The 24,821-nt window shown below is 47.2% G+C and overlaps 1 protein-coding gene across 4 annotated transcripts in view; it reads left to right on the top strand.

Annotated features, from left to right (window-relative positions):
- Positions 1-24,821, top strand: part of PFKFB2 (6-phosphofructo-2-kinase/fructose-2,6-biphosphatase 2) — a 248,721-nt gene that overhangs the window by 60,590 nt on the left and 163,310 nt on the right. For all 4 annotated transcript variants that reach the window (XM_063955191.1, XM_063955189.1, XM_063955188.1 and 1 more), the window contains one exon: positions 22,427-22,493. In XM_063955191.1, coding sequence (XP_063811261.1) covers positions 22,427-22,493 — 67 coding nt within the window. The remainder of the gene's footprint in view (positions 1-22,426; positions 22,494-24,821) is intronic.

The raw sequence follows: 24,821 nt of genomic DNA on the forward strand, positions 1-24,821 counted from the left end.
GGCAAGGAAGGAAGTCACCGCGAAGCATTATCGCCGTATTTGGTGAAAATATGTTGCGTGGTGCGAGCAGCGGAGTGCTCCGATGGAGGAATTTCAACTGGGTCGTTTTCCTACATTTCCTGCAATCAGGATTGTCTATGGGTCTCAAATTGGGATCTATTAAGGTTCAAATTTCGGCCATATCAATATTCTTCCAAAAAGAATTGGCCTCAGTCCCTGAGGTCCAGATTTTTATCAAAGGAGTACTGCATATACAGCCTCCTGTGGTGCCTAAGGTGGCACCGTGGGATCTAAATGTAGTTTTAGATTTCCTCAAATCCAATTGGTTTGAACCACTAAAGAATGTGGATTTGAAATATCTCACATGGAAAGTGACTATGTTACTGGCCCTGGCTTCGGCCGGGAGAGTATCTGAACTGGCGGCTTTGTTTTATAAAAGCCCTTATTTAATTTTCCATTCGACATAGGGCAGAGCGGCGGACGCGTCCGCATTTTCTCCCTAAGGTGGTATCAGCGTTTCACCTGAACCAGCCTATTGTAGTGCCTGCGGCTACAGACGACTTGAAGGACTCCAAGTTGTTGGACGTTGTCAGAGCCTTAAAAATATACATTTAAAGGACGGCTGGAGTCAGAAAATCTGACTCGCTGTTTATACTGTATGCACCCAACAAGTTGGGTGCACCTGCTTCTAAGCAGTCGATTGCTCGTTGGATTTGTAACAAAATTCAACTTGTACATTCTGTGGCAGGCCTGCCACAGCCTAAATCTGTTAAGGCCCATTCCGCAAGGAAGGTGGGCTCATCTTGGGCGCCTGCCCGAGGGGTCTCGGCATTACAACTCTGCCGAGCAGCTACGTGGTCAGGGGAGAACACGTTTGTAAATTTTTACAAATTTGATACCCTGGCAAAGGAGGACCTGGAGTTCTCTCATTCGGTGCTGCAGAGTCATCCGCACTCTCCCGCCCGTTTGGGAGCTTTGGTATAATCCCCATGGTCCTTTCAGGAACCCCAGCATCCACTTAGGACGATAGAGAAAATAAGAATTTACTTACCGATAATTCTATTTCTCGGAGTCCGTAGTGGATGCTGGGCGCCCATCCCAAGTGCGGATTATCTGCAATACTTGTACATAGTTATTGTTAACTAATTCGGGTTATTGTTTAGGAAGCCATCTTTCAGAGGCTCCTCTGTTATCATACTGTTAACTGGGTTTAGATCACAAGTTGTACGGTGTGATTGGTGTGGCTGGTATGAGTCTTACCCGGGATTCAAAATCCTCCCTTATTGTGTACGCTCGTCCGGGCACAGTACCTAACTGGAGTCTGGAGGAGGGTCATAGGGGGAGGAGCCAGTACACACCACCTGACCTGTAAAAGCTTTACTTTTGTGCCCTGTCTCCTGCGGAGCCGCTATTCCCCATGGTCCTTTCAGGAACCCCAGCATCCACTACGGACTCCGAGAAATAGAATTATCGGTAAGTAAATTCTTATTTATATATATATATATATATATATATATATATATATATATATATATATATATATATATATATATATATATATATATATATATATATATATATATATATATATATAATATTACACATACAGTTATGCTCATAAGTTTACATACCCCAGCAGAATTTGTGATTTTCTGGCCATTTGTCAGAGAATATGAATGATTACTCACAAACTTTTCTTTCACTCGTGGTTGGGTGAAGCCATTTATTGTCAAACAACTGTGTTTACTCTTTTTAAATCATAATGACAACAGAAACTACCCAAATGACCCTGATCAAATGTTTACCATACCCCAGTTCTTAATACCGTGTATTGCCCCCTTTAAGATCAATGACAGCTTGAAGTCTTTTGTGGTAGTTGTGGATGAGGCTCTTTATTTTCTCAGATGCTAGGGTATGTAAACTTATGAGCACAACTGTGTGTGTGTGTGTGTGTGTGTGTATATGTATGTATATGTGTGTATATATATGTATAATATATATATATATATTATAAGAATTTACTCACCGGTAATTCTATTTCTCGTAGTCCGTAGTGGATGCTGGGTACTCCGTAAGGACCATGGGGTATAGACGGGCTCCGCAGGAGACTGGGCACTCTTAAAAGAAAGATTAGGTACTATATCTGGTGTGCACTGGCTCCTCCCTCTATGCCCCTCCTCCAGACCCCAGTTAGGGAAACTGTGCCCGGAAGAGCTGACATTGCTAGGAAAGGATTTGGAATCCAGGGTAAGACTCATACCAGCCACACCAATCACACTGTACAACTCGTGATAACTATACCCAGTTAACAGTATGAACAATAACTGAGCCTCTCTCAACAGATGGCTCATACAATAACCCTTTAGTTAAGCAATAACTATATACATGTATTGCAGAGAGTCCGCACTTGGGACGGGCTCCCAGCATCCACTACGGACTACGAGAAATAGAATTACCGGTGAGTAAATTCTTATTTTCTCTGACGTCCTAGTGGATGCTGGGTACTCCGTAAGGACCATGGGGATTATACCAAAGCTCCCAAACGGGCGGGAGAGTGCGGATGACTCTGCAGCACCGAATGAGCAAACTCAAGGTCCTCCTCAGCCAGGGTATCAAACTTGTAGAATATTGCAAAAGTGTTTGAACCCTACCAAGTAGCAGCTCGGCAAAGTTGTAAAGCCGAGACCCCTCGGGCAGCCGCCCAAGAAGAGCCCACCTTCCTCGTGGAATGGGCTTTTACTGATTTAGGATGCGGCAGTCCAGCCGCAGAATGTGCAAGCTGAATGGTGCTACAGATCCAGCGAGCAATAGTCTGCTTTGAAGCAGGAGCACCCAGCTTGTTGGGTGCATGCAGGATAAATAGCGAGTCAGTTTTTCTGACTCTAGCCGTCCTGGAAACATAAAGTTTCAGGGCCCGGACTACGTCCAGCAACTTGGAATCCTACAAGTCCCTAGTAGCCGCAGGCACCACAATAGGTTGGTTCAAATGAAACGATGATACCACCTTAGAGAGAAATTGGGGACGAGTCCTCCTTTCTGCCCTTTCCATATGGAAGATCAGATATGGGCTTTTACATGACAAAGCCTCCAATTCTGACACACGCCTAGTCCAAGCTAAGGCCAAAAGCATGACCACTTTCCACGTGAGATATTTTAGCTCCACGGTCTTAAGTGGCTCAAAACAGTGGGATTTTAGGAATCCAACACACGTTAAGATCCCAAGGTGCCACTGGAGGCACAAAAGGGGCTGAATATGCAGCACCCCTGTAACAACGTCCGAACTTCAGGCAGTGAAGCCAGTTCTTTTTGAGAGAAAAAGGGATAGGGCCGAAATCTTGGCCTTTATGGATCCTAAATTTTAGGCCCATAGTCACTCCTGACTGTAGGAAGTGCAGGAATCGACCCCCCTGGAATTCCTCTGTAGGGCCTTCCCGGCCACACACCAAGCAACCTATTTTCGCCATATACAGTGAAAAAGTCTTGCTGTCACGTCTTTCCTAGCCTTTATCAGCGTAGGAATAACTGCATCCGGAATGCCCTTTTCCGCTAGGATCCGGCGTTCAACCGCCATGCCGTCCAACGCAGCCGCGGTAAGTCTTGGATCAGACAGGGTCCCTGTTGCAACATGTCCTGACTGAGAGGCAGAGGCCATGGGTCCTCTGAGAGCATTTCTTGCAGTTCCGGGTACCGAGTCCTTCTTGGCCAATCCGGAGCAAAGAATATTGTTCACACTCCTCCGTTTATTACAATTCTCAGCCCTTGGGTCTGAGAGGAAGAGGAGGGAATATATAGACCGACTGGAACACCCACAGTGTTACTAGTGCGACCACAGCTATCGCCTGAGAGTCCCTTGACCCAGCGTAAAACCTTTTTTATCTTTTTATTGAGGTGGGACGCCATGTAGTCCACCTGAGGCAGTTTCCATCAATTTGCAAAACTGCGTGAAGACTTCCTGATGAAGTCACCACTTTCCCGGGTGGAGGTCGTGTCCACTCCCGTAATGAACACTGCTGACAGTGCGCTTACTTGATACTCCGCCCAGCGAAGAATTCTGGTGGCTTCTACCCTCGCCACCCTGCTCCTTGTGCCGCCCTGGCGGTTTACATGAGCCCCTGCGGTCTGACTGGATCAGAACCGATTGGTCGCGAAGCAGGAACTCCGCTTGACTTAGGGCGTTGTATATGGCCCTTAGTTCCAGGATATTGATGTGAAGGCAAGTCTGTTGGCTTGACCACAAACCTTGGAATTTTCTTCCCTGTGTAACTGCCCCCCACCCTCGGAGGCTTGCATCCGTGGTCACCAGGACCCAGTCCTGAATGCCGAATCTGCGGCCCTCGGGAAGGTGAGCACTCTGCAGCCACCACAGGAGAGACACCCTGGCCCTGGGGGATAGGGTGATTAACCGATGCATCTGAAGATGTGATCCGGACCACTTGTCCAGTAAGTTCCATTGTCCTTGCATGGAACCAGCCGATGGGGATGGCCTCGTATGATGCCATCATCCTTCCCAGGACTCGAGTGCAGTGATGCACTGACACCTGTTTTGGTTTTCAATGGATTCCTGACCAGTGTCATGAGCTCCTGAGCTCTCTCTATCGGGATATAAACCCTCTTCTGGTCTGTGTCTAGGATCATGCCTAGGCGAGGCAGATGAGCTGTAGGAACCAACTGCGACTTTGGAATATATAGAATCCAGTCGTGTTGCCGTTTCACTTCCAGAGAAGGTGATACGCTGTCCAGCAACTGCTCTCTTGATCTCGCTTTTATGAGGAGATCATCCAAGTATGTGATAATAGTGACACCTTGCTTCCGCAGGAGCACCATCATATCCGCCATTACCTTGGTGAAATTGGTAATGACAATCCCGTACCGCAATTCTGAGGTACGCCTGATGAGGTGGATAAATGGGGACACGAAGGTATGCATCCCTTATGTCCCGATTCATTTCAGGCATGCAATGACCGCTCTTAGCGATTCCATCTTGAACCTGAACCTTTTCAGGTATATATTCAGGGATTTTAATTCAATATGGGTCTAACCGAACCGTCTGGTTTCGGGATTATAACATGGTCGAATAATAACACCCTCTTGTTGAAGGAGAGGACCCTTGACCACCACCTGTTGAAGATACAATTTACGAATTGCAGTTAACACTGGCTCCCTCTCTTGGGGGGGAAGCCCGCCGGGTCCTCGGTGAGGGGGCATCTTCTCACAGTCCAGCCTGTATCCCTGCGATACAATTTCTATTGCCCAGGGATCTAACAGGGAGTGAACCCACTTGTGGCTGAACTTACGAAGGCGTGTCCCCACCGGGCCTAGCTCCGCCTGTGGAGCCCCAGCGACATGCAGTGGATTTTTGTAGAGGCCGGGGAGGACTTCTGTTCCTGGGGACTAGCTGTGTTGTACAGCTTCTTTCCTCTGCCCCCGGCTCTGACAAGAAAGGACGCACCTCAGACTTTCTTGTTTCTTTATTCGAAAAGCTGCATTTAATAATATCGTGCTTTCCTAGGCTGTGCAGGAATATAAGGCAAAATATCAGAATTACCAGCTATAACTGTGGAGACCAGGCCCGAGAACCTTTCTCCACACAATCCTCAGCCTTCCATATGCCTCTTAAGTCGGCATCATCTGTCCAATGTATATTCTACAGGACACGTCAAGCAGAAATCGACATAGCTTTTGTCTCTAGGACCCAGTATACTCATGTCCCTTTGGGCATGCTTTATAATTATATATCTATCACTTAAGACAGCATCTTAAAATATTTATATGCATACTAGGGTCTCAATCTCTGCTGATAAGGTACCTGTCCACGCTGCCACAGCGCTATAAACCCATGCCGACACAATCGCCGGTCTGGGTAGTATACTAGAATGTGCACGCTATCTGCAGGATCCCTGAGAATAGCTAGTGCAAACAGGACACCCAAGGGGAAGATTCTCAACACATCCTGGCCCTAGTGGGGAAAGGATACAGCCTGAGAATTCTCTTGTGGGAAGCTGCCGTCTCTTGTCTGGAGATTCCCGCTCTTTTCTCTAACGTCCTAAGTGGATGCTGGGACTCCGTAAGGACCATGGGGATTAGCGGCTCCGCAGGAGACTGGGCACAACTAAAGAAAGCTTTAGGACTACCTGGTGTGCACTGGCTCCTCCCACTAAGACCCTCCTCCAGACCTCAGTTAGATTCTTGTGCCCGGCCGAGCTGGATGCACACTAGGGGCTCTCCTGAGCACCTAGAAAGAAAGTATATTTAGGTTTTTTATTTTCAGTGAGATCTGCTGGCAACAGACTCACTGCAGCGAGGGACTAAGGGGAGAAGAAGCGAACCTACCTAACAGGTGGTAGTTTGGGCTTCTTAGGCTACTGGACACCATTAGCTCCAGAGGGATCGACCGCAGGACCCGACCTTGGTGTTCGTTCCCGGAGCCGCGCCGCCGTCCCCCTTACAGAGCCAGAAGCACGAAGAAGGTCCGGAAAATCGGCGGCAGAAGACTTCGGTCTTCACCAAGGTAGCGCACAGCACTGCAGCTGTGCGCCATTGCTCCTCATGTACACCTCTCACTTCGGTCACTGATGGGTGCAGGGCGCTGGGGGGGGGGGGGGCGCCCTGAGGGCAATAAATAACACCTTGGCTGGCAAAATATACATCATATATAGTCCCAGAGGCTATATAGATGTAAAATTACCCCTGCCAGTATCACAGAAAAAGCGGGAGAAAGTCCGCCGAAAAGGGGGCGGGGCTTCTCCCTCAGCACACTGGCGCCATTTTCTCTTCACAGTGCAGCTGGAAGACAGCTCCCCAGGCTCTCCCCTGTAGTTTTCAGGCTCAAAGGGTTAAAAAGAGAGGGGGGGCACTAAATTTAGGCGCAATATATGTATACAAGCAGCTATTTGGGGAAAAAATCACTCAGTTATAGTGTTAATCCCTGCATTATATAGCGCTCTCCTATTATATAGCTCTCCTATTGTATAGCGCTCCCCTTAACATGTGTACTCTCGTGTCAGGGACAGATGAGTCATCAGTGATATGCAAATCATCTTTTATTCCAATAATCATATATTGAATATCTTTTAGCCCTCTTGGCTGTAACTTTGCATTATCGTAGTAGACAGTGGAGTTAAACTCCGTGTCGATACTTTGTTATTTTGGATAGTGAACATAGAGAGACTCTGAAGGACTCTGTGACATAGGGACAGACCAGGGTAGATTTCCTTTCTGTTCCCTAACCTTTTGTGCAATAATTTTACCTCAGCACTTACACATATCCAAACAGGTGTCTGCGTTGTCGAAGGAGACACCCTCCCACACACTTATCCGCTCTATCACCTCCTTAGAGGAGCCTTTTACCTCAGACATGTCGACACACGCGTACCGACACACCACACACACAGGGGATGCTCTATTTGAAGACCGTTCCCCCACCAGGCCCTTTGGAGAGACAGAGAGAGAGTATGCCAGCACACACCACAGCGCTATATAATACAGGGATGTACACTATACTGAGTGATTTTCCCCTATAGCAGCTTATATACACAGTTTTGCGCCTAAATTTATGTGCCCCCCCTCTCTTTTTTACCCTTTGTGTACCAGGATACTGCAGGGGAGAGCCTGGGGAGCTTCCTTTCAGCTGAGCTGTGAAGAGAAAATGGCGCCGGTGTGCTGAGGAAGAAGGCCCGGCCCCCTCAGCGGCGGGCTTCTGTCCTTTTATGTACTTTAATGGCGGGGGTTAATGCACATATACAGTTTATCAGACTGTATTATGTGCTTTTCGCCAAGTAAGGTGATCTAATTGCTGCCCCTAACTAACTGCGCCTCTACCCCCCCCCCCCCCAGCGCCCTGCACCCATCAGTGACCGGAGTGTGTGGTGTGCTAAGGGAGCAATGGCGCACAGCTGCAGTGCTGTGCGCTACCTTAATGAAGACCGGAGTCTTCAGCCGCCGTTTTTCAACTTCTCTTCGTTCTTCTGGCTCTGCAACGGCGCGGCTCCGTGACCGGACGACCGAGGACTGGGCCTGTGTTTGATCCCTCTGGAACTAATGGTGTCCAGTAGCCTTAGAAGCCCAAGCTAGCTGCAAGCAGGTAGGTTCGCTTCTCTCCCCTCAGTCCCACGTAGCAGTGAGTCTGCCAGCAGATCTCACTGAAAATAAAAAACCTAACAAATACTTTCTTTTCTAGGAAGCTCAGGAGAGCCCCTAGGGTGCATCCAGCTCTGGCCGGGCACAGATACTAACTGAGGTCTGGAGGAGGGGCATAGAGGGAGGAGCCAGTGCACACCAGATATAGTACCTAATCTTTCTTTTAAGAGTGCCCAGTCTCCTGCGGAGCCCGTCTATACCCCATGGTCCTTACGGAGTACCCAGCATCCACTAGGACGTCAGAGAAATATATTTCTCTAACGTCCTAAGTGGATGCTGGGACTCCGTAAGGACCATGGGGAATAGCGGCTCCGCAGGAGACTGGGCACAAAAGTAAAAGCTTGAACTAGCTGGTGTGCACTGGCTCCTCCCCCTATGACCCTCCTCCAAGCCTCAGTTAGATTTTTGTGCCCGAACGAGAAGGGTGCATGCTAGGTGGCTCTCCTGAGCTGCTTAGAGTAAAAGTTTATTTTAGGTTTTTTATTTTCAGTGAGTCCTGCTGGCAACAGGCTCACTGCATCGTGGGACTAAGGGGAGAAGAAACGAACTCACCTGCGTGCAGAGTGGATTGGGTTTCTTAGGCTACTGGACATTAGCTCCAGAGGGACGATCACAGGGTCAGCCTGGATGGGTCCCGGAGCCGCGTCGCCGGCCCCCTTACAGAGCCAGAAGAACGAAGAGGTCCGGTGAAATCGGCGGCAGAAGACGTTCCTGTCTTCAACTAAGGTAGCGCACAGCACTGCAGCTGTGCGCCATTGCTCTCAGCACACTTCACACTCCGGTCACTGAGGGTGCAGGGCGCTGGGGGGGAGCGCCCTGAGACGCAATAAAAACAGAAATACCTTAGGATGGCAAAAGAAATACATCACATATAGCTCCTGGGCTATATGGATGTATTTAACCCCTGCCAGTTTTCCAGAAAAAAGCGGGAGATAAGGCCGTCGTGAAGGGGCGGAGCCTATCTCCTCAGCACACAAGCGCCATTTTCCCTCACAGTTCCGCTGGAAGGACGGCTCCCTGACTCTCCCCTGCAGTCCCTACAGAATCAGGGTAAAAACGAGAGAGGGGGGGCACTATTGGCAGCTAAATTATAAACAGCAGCTATAAAAGGGAGTAACACTTATATAAGGTTATCCCTATATATATATATATATATATATATATATATATATATATATATATATATATATAGCGCTCTGGTGTGTGCTGGCAAACTCTCCCTCTGTCTCCCCAAAGGGCTAGTGGGGTCCTGTCCTCTAGCAGAGCATTCCCTGTGTGTGTGCTGGGTGTCGGTACGATTGTGTCGACATGTATGAGGAGGAAAATGAGGAAGCAGAGCAATTGCCTGTATTAGTGATGTCACCCCCTAGGGAGTCGACACCTGACTGGATGGTTGTATTTAAAGAACTACGTGACAATGTCAGCACTTTACAAAAAACTGTTGACGACATGAGACAGCCGACAAATCAATTAGTGCCTGTCCAGGCGTCTCAGACACCGTCAGGGGCGATAAAACGCCCGTTACCTCAGTGGGTCGACACAGACCCAGACACGGATACTGAGTCCAGTGTCGACGGTGAGGAGACAAACGTAATGTCCAGTAGGGCCACACGTTACATGATCACGGCAATGAAGGAGGCATTGAACATTTCTGACACTACAAGTACCACAAAGAAGGGTATTATGTGGGGAGTGAAAAAACTACCAGTAGCTTTTCCTGAGTCAGATGAATTAAATGAGGTGTGTGATAAAGCGTGGGTTTCCCCCGATAAAGTGCTAATTTCTAATAAATTATTGGCACTATACCCTTTCCCGCCAGAGGTTAGGGCGCGTTGGGAAACACCCCCTAGAGTAGATAAAGCGCTCACACGTTTATCTAAACAAGTAGCGTTACCGTCTCCTGATACGGCCGCCCTCAAAGAACCAGCGGATAGAAGGCAGGAAAATATCCTGAAGGGTATATACACACATACTGGTGTTATACTGCGACCAGCAATCGCATCAGCCTGGATGTGCAGTGCTGGAGTTGCGTGGTCGGATTCCCTGACTGAAAATATTGATACCCTGGATAGGGACAGTATATTACTAACTATAGAGCATTTGAAGGATGCATTACTATATATGCGTGATGCACAGAGGGATATTTGCACCCTGGCATCAAGAGTGAGTGCTATGTCCATTTCTGCCAGAAGAGCGTTATGGACGCGACAGTGGTCAGGGGATGCGGATTCCAAACGACATATGGAAGTATTGCCGTTTAAAGGGGAGGAGTTATTTGGGGCCGGTCTATCGGACCTGGTGGCCACGGCAACGGCCGGAAAGTCCACCTTTTTACCCCAGGTCACCTCTCAGCAGAAAAAGACACCGTCTTTTCAAACTCAGTCCTTTCGTTCCCATAAGTACAGGCGGGCAAAAGGCCACTCATTTCTGCCCCGGGGCAGAGGAAGAGGAAAAAGACTGCACCAGGCAGCCTCTTCCCAGGAGCAGAAGCCCTCCTCTGCGTCTGCCAAGTCTTCAGCATGACGCTGGGGCTTTACAAGCGGACTCGGACACGGTGGGGGCCCGTCTCAAAAATTTCAACGCGCAGTGGGCTCACTCGCAAGTGGACCCCTGGATTCTGCAGGTAGTATCACAGGGGTACAAACTGGAATTCGAGACGTCTCCCCCTCGCCGGTTCCTGAAGTCTGCTCTACCAAAGTCTCCCTCCGACAGGGAGGCAGTTTTGGAAGCCATTCACAAGCTGTATTCCCAGCAGGTGATAATCAAGGTACCTCTCCTACAACAGGGAAAGGGGTATTATTCCACGCTGTTTGTGGTACCGAAGCCGGACGGCTCGGTGAGACCAATTTTAAATCCTAAAATCCTTGAACACTTACATAAAGAGGTTCAAATTCAAGATGGAGTCACTCAGAGCAGTGATAGCAAACCTGGAAGAAGGGGACTATATGGTGTCTCTGGACATCAAAGATGCTTATCTCCACGTCCCAATCTACCCTTCTCACCAAGGGTACCTCAGGTTTGTAGTACAAAACTGTCATTATCAGTTTCAGACGCTGCCGTTTGGATTGTCCACGGCACCTCGGGTCTTTACCAAGGTAATGGCCGACGACACGTCTCCTGTTCCTAGGAATGATTCTGGACACAGTCCAGAAAAAGGTGTTTCTCCCAGAGGAGAAGGCCAGGGAGTTATCCGAGCTAGTCAGGAATCTCCTAAAACCAGGCCAGGTGTCAGTGCATCAGTGCACGAGGGTCCTGGGAAAAATGGTGGCTTCTTACGAAGCGATTCCATTCGGAAGATTCCATGCAAGAACGTTTCAGTGGGATCTTCTGGACAAATGGTCCGGATCGCATCTTCAGATGCATCAGCGGATAACCCTGTCGCCAAGGACAAGGGTGTCTCTTCTGTGGTGGCTGCAGAGTGCTCATCTACTAGAGGGCCGCAGATTCGGCATTCAGGATTGGATCCTGGTGACCACAGATGCCAGCCTGAGAGGCTGGGGAGCAGTCACACAGGGACAAAATTTCCAGGGCTTGTGGTCAAGCATGGAAACATCTCTTCATATAAACATTCTGGAACTAAGGGCCATTTACAATGCCCTAAGTCAAGCAAAACCCCTGCTTCAGGGTCAGGCGGTATTGATCCAATCGGACAACATCACGTCAGTCGCCCACGTAAACAGACAGGGCGGCACGAGAAGCAGGAGGGCGATGGCAGAAGCTGCAAGGATTCTTTGCTGGGCGGAGAATCATGTGATAGCACTGTCAGCAGTGTTCATTCCGGGAGTGGACAACTGGGAAGCGGACTTCCTCAGCAGACACGACCTTCACCCGGGGGAGTGGGGACTTCATCCAGAAGTCTTCCAAGAGATGGTAAACCGTTGGGAAAAACCAAAGGTGGACATGATGGCGTCCCGTCTCAACAAAAAACTAGACAGATATTGCGCCAGGTCATGGGACCCTCAGGCAATAGCGGTGGACGCTCTGGTAACACCATGGGTGTACCAGTCAGTGTATGTGTTCCCTCCTCTGCCTCTCATACCAAAAGTACTGAGAATCATAAAAAGGAGAGGAGTAAGAACTATACTCGTGGTTCCGGATTGGCCAAGAAGGACTTGGTACCCGGAACTTCAAGAGATGCTCACGGAGGACCCGTGGCCTCTACCTCTAAGAAAGGACCTGCTCCAGCAGGGACCTTGTCTGTTCCAAGACTTACCGCGGCTGCGTTTGACGGCATGGCGGTTGAACGCCGGATCCTGAAGGAAAAAGGCATTCCAGAAGAAGTCATCCCTACCCTGATAAAGGCCAGGAAGGATGTAACGGCGAAACATTATCACCGCATTTGGCGAAAATATGTTGCGTGGTGTGAGGCCAAAGAGGCCCCTACAGAGGAATTTCAACTGGGTCGCTTCCTACATTTCCTGCAAACAGGACTGTCTATGGGCCTAAAATTAGGGTCCATTAAGGTTCAAATTTCGGCCCTGTCGATTTTCTTCCAAAAAGAACTGGCTTCAGTGCCTGAAGTCCAGACGTTTGTCAAAGGGGTACTGCATATACAGCCTCCTTTTGTGCCCCCGGTGGCACCTTGGGATCTCAATGTGGTTTTGGGGTTCCTAAAATCACATTGGTTTGAACCACTCACCACTGTGGAATTAAAATATCTCACATGGAAGGTGGTAATGCTGTTAGCCCTGGCTTCAGCCAGGCGTGTCTCAGAATTGGCGGCTTTATCTTATAAAAGCCCTTACCTGATTTTTCACACGGATAGGGCAGAATTGAGGACTCGTCCTCAATTTCTCCCAAAGGTGGTTTCAGCGTTTCACGTGAACCAGCCTATTGTGGTGCCTGCGGCTACTAGGGACTTGGAGGACTCCAAGTTACTGGACGTAGTCAGGGCCCTGAAAATATATATTTCCAGGACGGCTGGAGTCAGGAAATCTGACTCGCTGTTTATCCTGTATGCACCCAACAAGCTGGGTGCTCCTGCTTCTAAGCAGACGATTGCTCGTTGGATTTGTAGTACAATTCAGCTTGCACATTCTGTGGCAGGCCTGCCACAGCCAAAATCTGTAAAAGCCCATTCCACAAGGAAGGTGGGCTCATCTTGGGCGGCTGCCCGAGGGGTCTCGGCTTTACAACTTTGCCGAGCAGCTACTTGGTCAGGGGCAAACACGTTTGCTAAATTCTACAAATTTGATACCCTGGCTGAGGAGGACCTGGAGTTCTCTCATTCGGTGCTGCAGAGTCATCCGCACTCTCCCGCCCGTTTGGGAGCTGTGGTATAATCCCCATGGTCCTTACGGAGTCCCAGCATCCACTTAGGACGTTAGAGAAAATAAGAATTTACTTACCGATAATTCTATTTCTCATAGTCCGTAGTGGATGCTGGGCGCCCATCCCAAGTGCGGATTGTCTGCAATACTTGTATATAGTTATTGTTACAAAATTCGGGTTATTATTGTTGTGAGCCATCTTTTCAGAGGCTCCTTCGTTTATCATACTGTTACCTGGGTTCAGATCACAGGTTGTACGGTGTGATTGGTGTGGCTGGTATGAGTCTTACCCGGGATTCAATATCCTTCCTTATTATGTACGCTCGTCCGGGCACAGTATCCTAACTGAGGCTTGGAGGAGGGTCCTAGGGGGAGGAGCCAGTGCACACCAGCTAGTTCAAGCTTTTACTTTTGTGCCCAGTCTCCTGCGGAGCCGCTATTCCCCATGGTCCTTACGGAGTCCCAGCATCCACTACGGACTATGAGAAATAGAATTATCGGTAAGTAAATTCTTATTATAAACACACGCACACGTCTGGCACTCACAGAAACAACTAGTGTAACAAGTCTGGATGCCTCACCGTCCCCTTTCGGGGTATAGTATATCTGTGAGAAATGGTTGGCACTCCTGGCAAAATAAATAACCCCCACACAGGTATGGTGTTCTGGTCGATGTTTCAGGGACCGTCCTCCCTTTTATCAAGACATGCCTTGATAAAAGGGAGGACGGCCCCTGAATTGTCGACTAGAACACTATACCTGTGTGGGTGTTATTTAAATGATCCCTTATTTCGTTGATTTTAATGTTCAAAGCAGTTCAGACAGCTCTTCTAAGGGCATTGGAAGTGTTGCAAGTCCATGGTTGAGTCATAAATTGGAATAAATTCAGGTTGCTTCTTAGTTGGCAAATGGAATTTGTGTGTCTAAAATTCAACACAGAATTGTCCAGATTTTAGCTGACAGAAAAAAAAAAAAAAATCAAAGATATTCAGAAGCTAGCCATACTGATTTTAGGATCCGTTTTCTGTTCAATGAAACTGTTTGGGAAAATTGTTGTTTTCATGCAATATGCAAGATTTCATTCCAGAATGTTCCAAGTAAACATTCTATAGAGCTGGTCAGCATCGGCTATCAAAACAATTCATTACTCTGTCTCCAGAGACAAGGCTCTCAGGTGGTGGTCTGATATGGAAAATCTAAACAAATTCAAGAGTTAACTTTCCCTGGACTGGGTAGTGTTTACTATACATGGCAGTCTTCAGGGATGTGGCAGCAGTCATGGGGGACCACCTTTTTCAGGGGCTGTGGTTCAGAAAAGAAACCAGGCTTTCCATAAAGGTGTTGAAGCTAGCATTTCTGAACACATTAAACATGGCGGAAGATCTGTCTGACAATGCTAGCGTACAAGAGCATATATAAATTACCTGTGAGGGACAAGGAGTCCCTTGACCATGAAGAAAACTTTCAGATTCTGTCTGGGGCAGAAAACAGGGTCCTGGCTATATCAGCAATGTTTATTCTGGGGATAGAAAATTGGAAGGCAGACTTTTTAAGTCTCCAGGCTATTCTTCTTGGACAATAGTCTCTACACCTGGTAGATTTCTAGTTTCTGGTCATTAAGTGGGGACAACCAGAGATAGATTTGATGGCCTCTTGGTTCAACAACAAGAATAACAGATTTTTTTTGCAGAACCAGGGATCCATTAGCATTCTTAATAGATGGAGTAGTAGTACCATATAACTGGCATACATATTTCCACAAATTCCAATGCATCTGCATGTTTTAAAGGAAATAAAGGAAAAGATTCCGGTAATACTAGTAGCACCAAACTAGCCAAGAACAATTTGGTACTCTGACGTAGTGAAAATGGCCGTTGGTTCGGGAGTCAAACTCCCTCTATGTCAGGTTTTTTTGTTACAAGACCGGATTCTATGTCTGGTCATTCAGAGGCTAGATTTAATGGCTTGGCTCTCGAAGCCAAGATGGTAAAGGAAAAAGTTTTACAGATTCAGTAATTCAGACCGATTAAACCAGGAAAAAGGCAATAAAGCTCCTTGCGGGGACACATGAGTGGGAATAGTCCCTGGTAGTCGGCATGCCGACTATTGGGATTGTGAGAGGGTGGGATCCCGGCGTCTGTATTGTGACTACATAACTACATCCCATGGTCATATCGTTTGTGACCATGCCAGGCAGTGCGTTACCTGATCTGGTCGCAAACAATGCGACCAGTCAGGTACAGTGTGGGCAGCTGCAGGAAGAGAATCTTCCTGCAGCTGCTGCTCTCATTGGGTCCCTCTGCTTCCCTGCATCCTCTCCCAGTGTCTGCCGTGCTTCCGATCACTGCTGATCAGTCAGCACAGCAGGACTCTCACGCCGTGGCTGCAGACATTAGCAGTGTTGGGAAAATCAACGTCGCAACGTTACTGATGCTAAAAAAAAGATATTAAAAAAGTTAAGTATAAAATTATGGGGTGGGGGGTGAGCTTATATATCGCTAAAAGTTAGTTCATTAATTGCTGCTGCCTCTATCCCTCACTAACCCCTCCATGGTTTTGAAGTGTCCCCATATGAAGTCCGAGACAGATTTAAATTGTAATTTCCCAAATATCTTTACTGTACCTAGACTCCAGAAGTATCCGATTCCCTTCAATACATACTGTGGAATGCTCACTATTAAAGGGCTTAGTAGAGAGTAGTTAATTTGTTCTTATTGTACATGTCTTTTAAACTTTTACTTTTGTTTTAAGAGAACACTGTTAAGTGATTTAAATCATCATATAATACATTTTCTCTAACGTCCTAGTGGATGCTGGGGACTCCGTCAGGACCATGGGGAATAGCGGCTCCGCAGGAGACAGGGCACAAAAAGTAAGCTTTTAGGATCACATGGTGTGTACTGGCTCCTCCCCCTATGACCCTCCTCCAAGCCTCAGTTAGGTTTTTGTGCCCGTCCGAGCAGGGTGCAATCTAGGTGGCTCTCTTAAAGAGTTGCTTAGAAAAAGTTTTTAGGTTCTTTATTTTCAGTGAGTCCTGCTGGCAACAGGCTCACTGCTACGAGGGACTTAGGGGAGAGAAGTGAACTCACCTGCGTGCAGGATGGATTGGCTTCTTAGGCTACTGGACACCATTAGCTCCAGAGGGAGTCGGAACACAGGTCTCGCCCTGGGGTTCGTCCCGGAGCCGCGCCGCCGACCCCCCTTGCAGATGCTGAAAATTGAAGAGGTCCGGAACCAGGCGGCAGAAGACTTTCAGTCTTCATCAGGTAGCGCACAGCACTGCAGCTGTGCGCCATTGTTGTCAGCACACTTCACACAGCGGTCACGGAGGGTGCAGGGCGCGGGGGGGGGCGCCCTGGGCAGCAATGTATGATACCTGTATGGCGAAAAATACATCACATATAGCCCTTAAGGCTATATGGATGTATTTAACCCCTGCCAGACATCACAAACTCCGGAGAAGAAGCCCGCCGAAAAGGGGGCGGGGCCTATTCTCCTCAGCACACAGCGCCATTTTCCCTCACAGAAATGCTGGTGGGAAGGCTCCCATGCTCTCCCCTGCACTGCACTACAGAAACAGGGTTAAAAACAGAGAGGGGGGGGCACTGATTTGGCGATATGAATATATATTAAATGCTATAAGGGAGGAACACTTATATAAAGGTTGTCCCTGTATAATTATAGCGTTTTGGTGTGTGCTGGCAAACTCTCCCTCTGTCTCCCCAAAGGGCTAGTGGGTCCTGTCCTCTATCAGAGCATTCCCTATGTGTGTGCTGTATGTCGGTACGTGTGTGTCGACATGTATGAGGAAAATGTTGGTGAGGAGGCGGAGCAAATTGCCTGTAATAGTGATGTCACTCTCTAGGGAGTCGACACCGGAATGGATGGCTTATTTATGGAATTACGTGATAATGTCAACACGCTGCAAGCCGGTTGACGACATGAGACGGCCGGCGATCAAATTAGTACCTGTCCAGGCGTCTCAAACACCGTCAGGGGCTGTAAAACGCCCATTTACCTCAGTCGGTCGACACAGACCCAGACACGGACACTGATTTCAGTGTCGACGGTGAAAAAACAAACGTATTTTCCTTTAGGGCCACACGTTAAGGGCAATGAAGGAGGTGTTACATATTTCTGATACTACAAGTACCACAAAAAAGGGTATTATGTGGGATGTGAAAAAACTACCTGTAGTTTTTCCTGAATCAGATAAATTAAATGAAGTGTGTGATGATGCGTTGGTTTCCCCCGATAGAAAATTATTGGCGGTATACCCTTTCCCGCCAGAAGTTAGGGCGCGTTGGGAAATACCCCTTAGGGTGGATAAGGCGCTCACATGCTTATCAGAACAAGTGGCGGTACCATCTACAGATAGGGCCGTACTTAAGGAGCCAGCTGATAGGAGGCTGGAAAATATCCTAAAAAGTATACACACACATGCTGGTGTTATACTGCGACCAGCGATCGCCTCAGCCTGGATGTGCAGAGCTGAGGTGGCTTGGTCGGATTCCCTGACTAAAAATATTGATACCCTTGACAGGGACAGTATTTTATTGACTATAGAGCATTTAAAGGATGCATTTCTATATATGCGAGATGCGCAGAGGGATATTTGCACTCTGGCATCAAGAGTAAATGCGATGTCCATATCTGCAAGAAGATGTTTATGGACACGACAGTGGTCAGGTGATGCAGATTCCAAACGGCACAAAGATGTATTGCCGTATAAAGGGGAGGAGTTATTTGGGGTCGGTCCATGGGACCTGGTGGCCACGGCAACTGCTGGAAAATCCACCGTTTTTTACCCTAAGTCACATCTCTGCAGAAAAAGACACCGTCTTTTCAGCCTCAGTCCTTTCGTCCCTATAAGAGTCATATCTGCCCAGGGATAGAGGAAAGGGAAGAAGACTGCAGCAGGCAGCCCATTCCCAGGAACAGAAGCCCTCCACCGCTTCTACCAAGTTCTCAGCATGACGCTAGGACCGTACAGGACCCCTGGATCCTACAAGTAGTATCCAAGGGGTACAGATTGGAATGTCGAGACGTTTCCCCCTCGCAGGTTCCTGTAGTCTGCTGTACCAATGTCTCCCTCCGACAGGGAGGCAGTATTGAAAACAATTCACAAGCTGTATTCCCAGCAGGTGATAATAAAATTACCCCTCCTACAACAGGGAAAGGGGTATTATTCCACACTATATTGTGGTACTGAAGCCAGAAGGCTAGGTGAGACCTATTCTAAATCTGAAATATTTGAACACTTACAAAGGTTCAAATCCAGATGGAGTCACTCAGAGCAGTGATAGCGAACCGGGAAGAAGGGGACTATATGGTGTCCCGGGACATCAGGGATGCTTACCTCCATGTCCCAAAATTTGCCTTTCTCACCAAGGGTATCTCAGGTTCGTGGTACAGAACTGTCACTATCAGTTTCAGACGATGCCGTTGGATTGTCCAAGGCACCCCGGGTCCTTACCAAGGTAATGACCGAAATGAGGATTCGTCTTCAAAGAAAATGGACGACCTCCTGATAAGAACAAGGTCCAGAGAACAGTTAGAGGTCGGAGTAGCACTATCTCAAGTAGTTCTACGACAACACGGGTGGATTCTAAATATTCCAAAACCGCAGTTGTTCCGACGACACGTCTGCTGGTCCTAGGGATGATTCTGGACACAGTCCAGAAAAAGGTGTTTCTCCCAGAGGAGAAAGCCAGGGAGTTATCCGAGCTAATCGGGATCCTCCTAAAACCAGGAAAAGTGTCAGTGCATCATTGCACAAGAGTCCTGGTAAAAATGGTGGCTTATTACGAAGCGATTCCATTCGGCAGATTTCACGCAAGAACTCTTCAGTGGGATCTGCTGGACAAATGGTCCGGATCGCATCTTCAGATGCATCAGCGGATAACCCTATATCCAAGGACAAGGGTGTCTCTCCTGTGGTGATTACAGAGTGCTCATCTTCTAGAGGGCCGTAGATTCGGCATTCAGGATTGGATGCTGGTGACCACGGAGGCCAGCCTGAGAGGCTGGGGAGCAGTCACACAGGGAAAAAATTTCCAGGGAGTGTGATCAAGTCTGGAGAATTCTCTCCACATAAATATACTGGAGCTAAGAGCAAATTTATAATGCTCTAAACTTAGCAAGACCTCTGCTTCAAGGTCAGCCGGTATTGATCCAGTGGGATAACATCACGGCAGTCGCCCACGTAAACAGAAAGGGCGGCACAAGAAGCAGGAGGGCAGTGGCAAAACTGCAAGGATTTTTCGCTAGGCGGAAAATCATGTGATAGCACTGTCAGCAGTGTTCATTCCGGGAGTGGACGTCTGGGAAGCAGACTTCCTCAGCAGGCACGACCTCCACCCGGGAGAGTGGGAGCTTCATAGGGAAGTTTTCCGCATGATTGTGAACCGTTGGGAAAGACCAAAGGTGGACATGATGGCGTCCCGCCCGAACAAAAAACGGGACAGGTATTGCGCCAGGTCACGAGACCTTCAGGCGATAGCTGTGGATGTCCTGGTAACACCGTGGGTGTAACAGTCGGTGTATGTGTTCCCTCCTCTGCTTCTCATAACCAAGGTATTGAGAATTATAAGATGTAGAGGAGTAAGAACTATACTCGTGGCTCCGGATTGGCCAAGAGGGACTTGGTACCCGGAACTTCAAGAGATGCTCATAGAGGACTAATGGCCTCAGGAGCTAAGAAGGGACTTGCTTCAGCAAGTACCATGTCTGTTCCAAGACTTACCGCGGCTGCGTTTGACGGCATGGCGGTTGAACGCCGGATTCTAAGGGAAAAGGCATTCCGGAAGAGGTCATACCTACCCTGGTCAAAGCCAGGAAGGAGGTGACCGCACAACGTTATCACCACATGTGGTAAAAATATGTTGCGTGGGTGAGGCCAGGAGGGCCCCACGAAGAAATTTCAACTAGGTCGATTTCTGCACTTCCTGAAAACAGGAGTGTCTGAGCCTCAAATTGGGGTCCATTAAGGTTCAAGTTTCGGCCCTGTAGATTTTCTTCCAGAAAGAATTGGCTTCAGTTCCTGAAGTCCAGACATTTGTCAAGGGAGTATTGCATATACAGCCCCTTTTGTGCCTCCAGTGGCACCGTGGGATCTCAAAGTAGTGTTGGGATTCCTCAAATCATATTGGTTTGAACCGCTCAAATCTGTGGATTTGAAATATCTCACATGGAAAGTGACCATGCTGTTGGCCCTGGCCTCGGCCAGGCGATTGTCAGAATTGGCGGCTTTGTCTTACAAAAGCCCATATTTGATTTTCCATTCGGACGGGGCAGAACTGGGACTCGTCCCCAGTTTCTTCCTAAGGTGGTGTCAGCGTTTCACCTGAAACAACCTATTGTGGTGCCTGCGGCTACTAGGGACTTGGAGGACTCCAAGTTGCTAGACGTTGTCTGGGCCCTGAAAAAAAAAATATATATATATATATATATATATATATATATATATATATATATATATATATATATATATATATATATATATATATATATATATATATATATATATATATATATATATATAATATATATATATATATATAATTCCAGGACGGCTGGAGTCAGAAAGTCTGACTTGCTGTTTATATTGTATGCACCCAAAAAGCTGGGTGCTCCTGCTTCTAAGCAGACTATTGCTCGTTGGATTTGTAGTACAATTCAACTTGCACATTCTGTGGCAGGCCTGCCACAGCCAAAATCTGTAAATGCCCATTCCACAAGGAAGGTGGGCTCATCTTGGGCGGCTGCCCGAGGGGTCTCGGCTTTACAACTTTGCCGAGCAGCTACGTGGTCAGGCGGGAACACGTTTGTAAAATTCTACAAATTTGATACCCTGGCTGAGGAGGACCTGGAGTTCTCTCATTCGGTGCTGCAGAGTCATCCGCACTCTCCCGCCCGTTTGGGAGCTTTGGTATAATCCCCATGGTCCTGACGGAGTCCCCAGCATCCACTAGGACGTTAGAGAAAATAAGATTTTACTTACCGATAAATCTATTTCTCATAGTCCGTAGTGGATGCTGGGCGCCCATCCCAAGTGCGGATTGTCTGCATTACTTGTACATAATTATTGTTACAAAAATCGGGTTATTATTGTTGTGGGCCATCTTTTCAGAGGCTCCTTCGTTGTTATCATGTTAACTGGGTTCAAATCACAGGTTGTACGGTGTGATTGGTGTGGCTGGTATGAGTCTTACCCGGGATTCAAGATCCTTCCTTATTGTGTACGCTCGTCCGGGCACAGTACCTAACTGAGGCTTGGAGGAGGGTCATAGGGGGAGGAGCCAGTACACACCATGTGATCCTAAAAGCTTACTTTTTGTGCCCTGTCTCCTGCGGAGCCGCTATTCCCCATGGTCCTGACGGAGTCCCCAGCATCCACTACGGACTATGAGAAATAGATTTATCGGTAAGTAAAATCTTATTTTTAATTGGTAATATTTTACTAGGAGATTTGACAGATTTATGTTAAATTACATTTTTACAGTTACTTTTGATTTTTGTCATGGTATGCTATTTAGTGCAGGTTCCATCCTTCATACCTTTTCCTTGTTTTTGCAATGATTATGTTACGATTGTCCAATTTGAAACCTTTTTCTTTGTGGATTCTGCAATTAAATTATCCAGTTTTTAGAGTAGTTTTAGCTATATTAATCTAATATTTGTGTATACTGTAGTAACATAAGTTATCTTAATTTCTTTAATGTATTCATTGTGATTTTTGCTTTACAAATCTGATTCATGCAGCATGTTCTGTCATACTTATGGAAACTAAGGGGTTCATGTACAGTAACAAGCAGTGAAAAGAGTGGAGAAGTTGCCCATAGCAACCAATCAGCTTTGAGGTAGCATTTATCACCAGGAGCTGACTGTTTGCTATGGACAACTTCTCTACTTTTTTCCACTGCTTGTTACATCAACACATAAGTTATCAGAATTCTGCAGCATGCCTGTTTTATGTACAGTAGATGGTGTTCTCTAACATACAATCATTTTTGTTGCAGACGGTGTGCATTGATTGCCTTGGAAGATGTGAAATTCTATGTAACAGAGGAAGGGGGCCAAATAGCAGTAAGCTAATTAATTAAACAATCAGTTGCCGCTTTAATAGGTATACCTGCCCAGTGCAGGAACTGCTGTTTGCCCCCAGAATAGCCAGTGTTCTTTATGGCATGGATTCAGCAAGGTGTTGAGAACATGCTTTAAAGAATTCTGGACATTATGGGGTATATGCAATTGCGGTCGAATTCCGGCAGAATGTAGAATCCATGAGGTACCTGAAAATAAAATTATACTTTTAGTGAGGTTACTCGCGGTCAGCCGCTGACTGCGAGTAACCTCACCGCTGACCGCAAAGTTCCCACCATTGAAGATAATGGAGCGGCAGTGGTATGCGCCGTCTGACAGCTCAGACGCGCACAGCCAATCAGGAGAGTGCCACGACGTAGCGCTCCCCGATTAGCTCAAGGGACCCTCTGTGACAGGAGTCACGGGGGATCTCAGCAGTCGGGGAAAGGGGTCCCATGTGTAAACATGGGACCTCTTTCAGTGCGTGGATCATGTTTTCCGGTTTGTTTTTTTGCCAAGTACGTGGCTTAAAAGCAGAAGAGGACAGATGCTACACAGGATTTTTGTGAGTATAATTTTATTTTCAGGTACCCCATGGATTCTACATGGAGAAGTGGACCGAGTCGGCGTGTCAACATAGGTAAGTATGTGTGTGTCGACGTGCATGTATGTAATAAAGTTTTACTTTCACGGTGTGTGTGTGTGTGTGTGTGTGTGTGTGTGTGTGTGTGTACTGTTTTTATTTGGGTATTTTTTTTGCAGTAGAACTACAGGTACCAGCGGGCCCGTTTCCCCCCCGCATGCTGGTACGTGTGGTTCTCCGAGTACCAGCTTGCGGGGGAGGCTTGCTGGCACTTGTAGTTCTGCTACAAAAAAACAATATTCTTTATTTTTGTCACTTGGCTATCAGCCTCCCATCCGCAGCCCTTGGATTGGGGGGACAGCCTCGGGCTTCACCCCTGGCCCTTGGGTGGCTGGAGGGGGGGGACCCCTTGATTTAAGGAGTCTCCGCTCCTCCAGGGTAACCCCAGCCATGGGTGACTAGTTAGTGATTTAATGCCACGGCCGCAGGGACCGATATAAAAGTGTCCCCCTGCTGTGGCATTATCTCTCTGACTAGTGGAGCCCAGTGCTGGTGTTAAAAATACGGGGACCCCTATGTTTTTTGTCCCCCGTATTTTTGGCACCAGGACCGGACGCAGAGCCCGGTGCTGGTTGTAAAAATACGGGGGATCCCCTGTCATTTTTCCCCCCGTATTTTTACAACCAGGACCGGCTCAAAGAGCCCAAGGCTGGTTATGCTTAGGAGGGGGGACCCCACGCATTTTTTTTTCATGATGATTTTTTTTTTTTTTTTTTTTTTTTTTACACATTCCCACCCCTTCCCACTGAAAAACATGCTCTGATCTCTCCATATTATTTTAGTCGGTAAAAAAATAAATAAAAAAATATTCTTTTAAAAAATATATAAATAATACTTGTGGGTCCTAATAGACAAACCAAGTACATAATCCCTTCTAATATAAATAGATATGCTATTAGCAATAAAAAAAAAAACCCATGTTTTTAAAAAATTTTATTAGATCCCGCCAGCAAAATGAGGCGGACTGAAATTGACGAAATGACTGTCGAAAAGCGCTGTTGTCGAATCGACATTCTTCAATTGAATATACTTTTGTCGAAAAGCCGCATTTTTACCATTGCAGACATGTCGAATTTGACAACTGTCGAATTGCAAAAACTCGAATTTGAAACGGACGTTTTTTTTTTTTGTCGAAAAGTACTGTATTGCATTGTCGATTCATTTTTTTTTTTTGTGTCGAAAATGCCCCGTTTTTCGACATTTGCGGCAATTTGACCGCAATTGCATATACCCCTATAGCATCACATCGTTGCAGAAGATCCATTTGGAGGAAATGCGGCAACTTTCCCGTTCCTCCACATGCCAGAGATGCTATATTTGGTTGAGATCTGGTGACTGTAGAGGCCATTGGAATACACTGAACTTATTGTATTGTCAATGGAACCGGCTTAATGATGAGCTTTGTCACCTGAGACATTATCCTGGTGGATGTAGCCATTAGAAGATGAGCAGATTGGCCATTAAGGGAAGCACAGGTTCAGCCACAATACTCTAGTTCAGAGGTTCTTAAAACCAGTCCTCAAGGCATCCCTAACTGTCCAGGTTCATTAGTACCTCAGTCAATTTGACTTAACCATCTGTGTTGAGCCATGCATATACCTAAAACCTGGATCGTTGGGGTGCCTTAAGGACCACATTTGAGAACCTCTGCTCTAGTTATTTGTGGCTTTTAAAAAAAAAATTGGTAT

This window comes from Pseudophryne corroboree, chromosome 2 (genome assembly GCF_028390025.1).
Source record: "Pseudophryne corroboree isolate aPseCor3 chromosome 2, aPseCor3.hap2, whole genome shotgun sequence".
NCBI classification, from domain to species: domain Eukaryota; kingdom Metazoa; phylum Chordata; class Amphibia; order Anura; family Myobatrachidae; genus Pseudophryne; species Pseudophryne corroboree.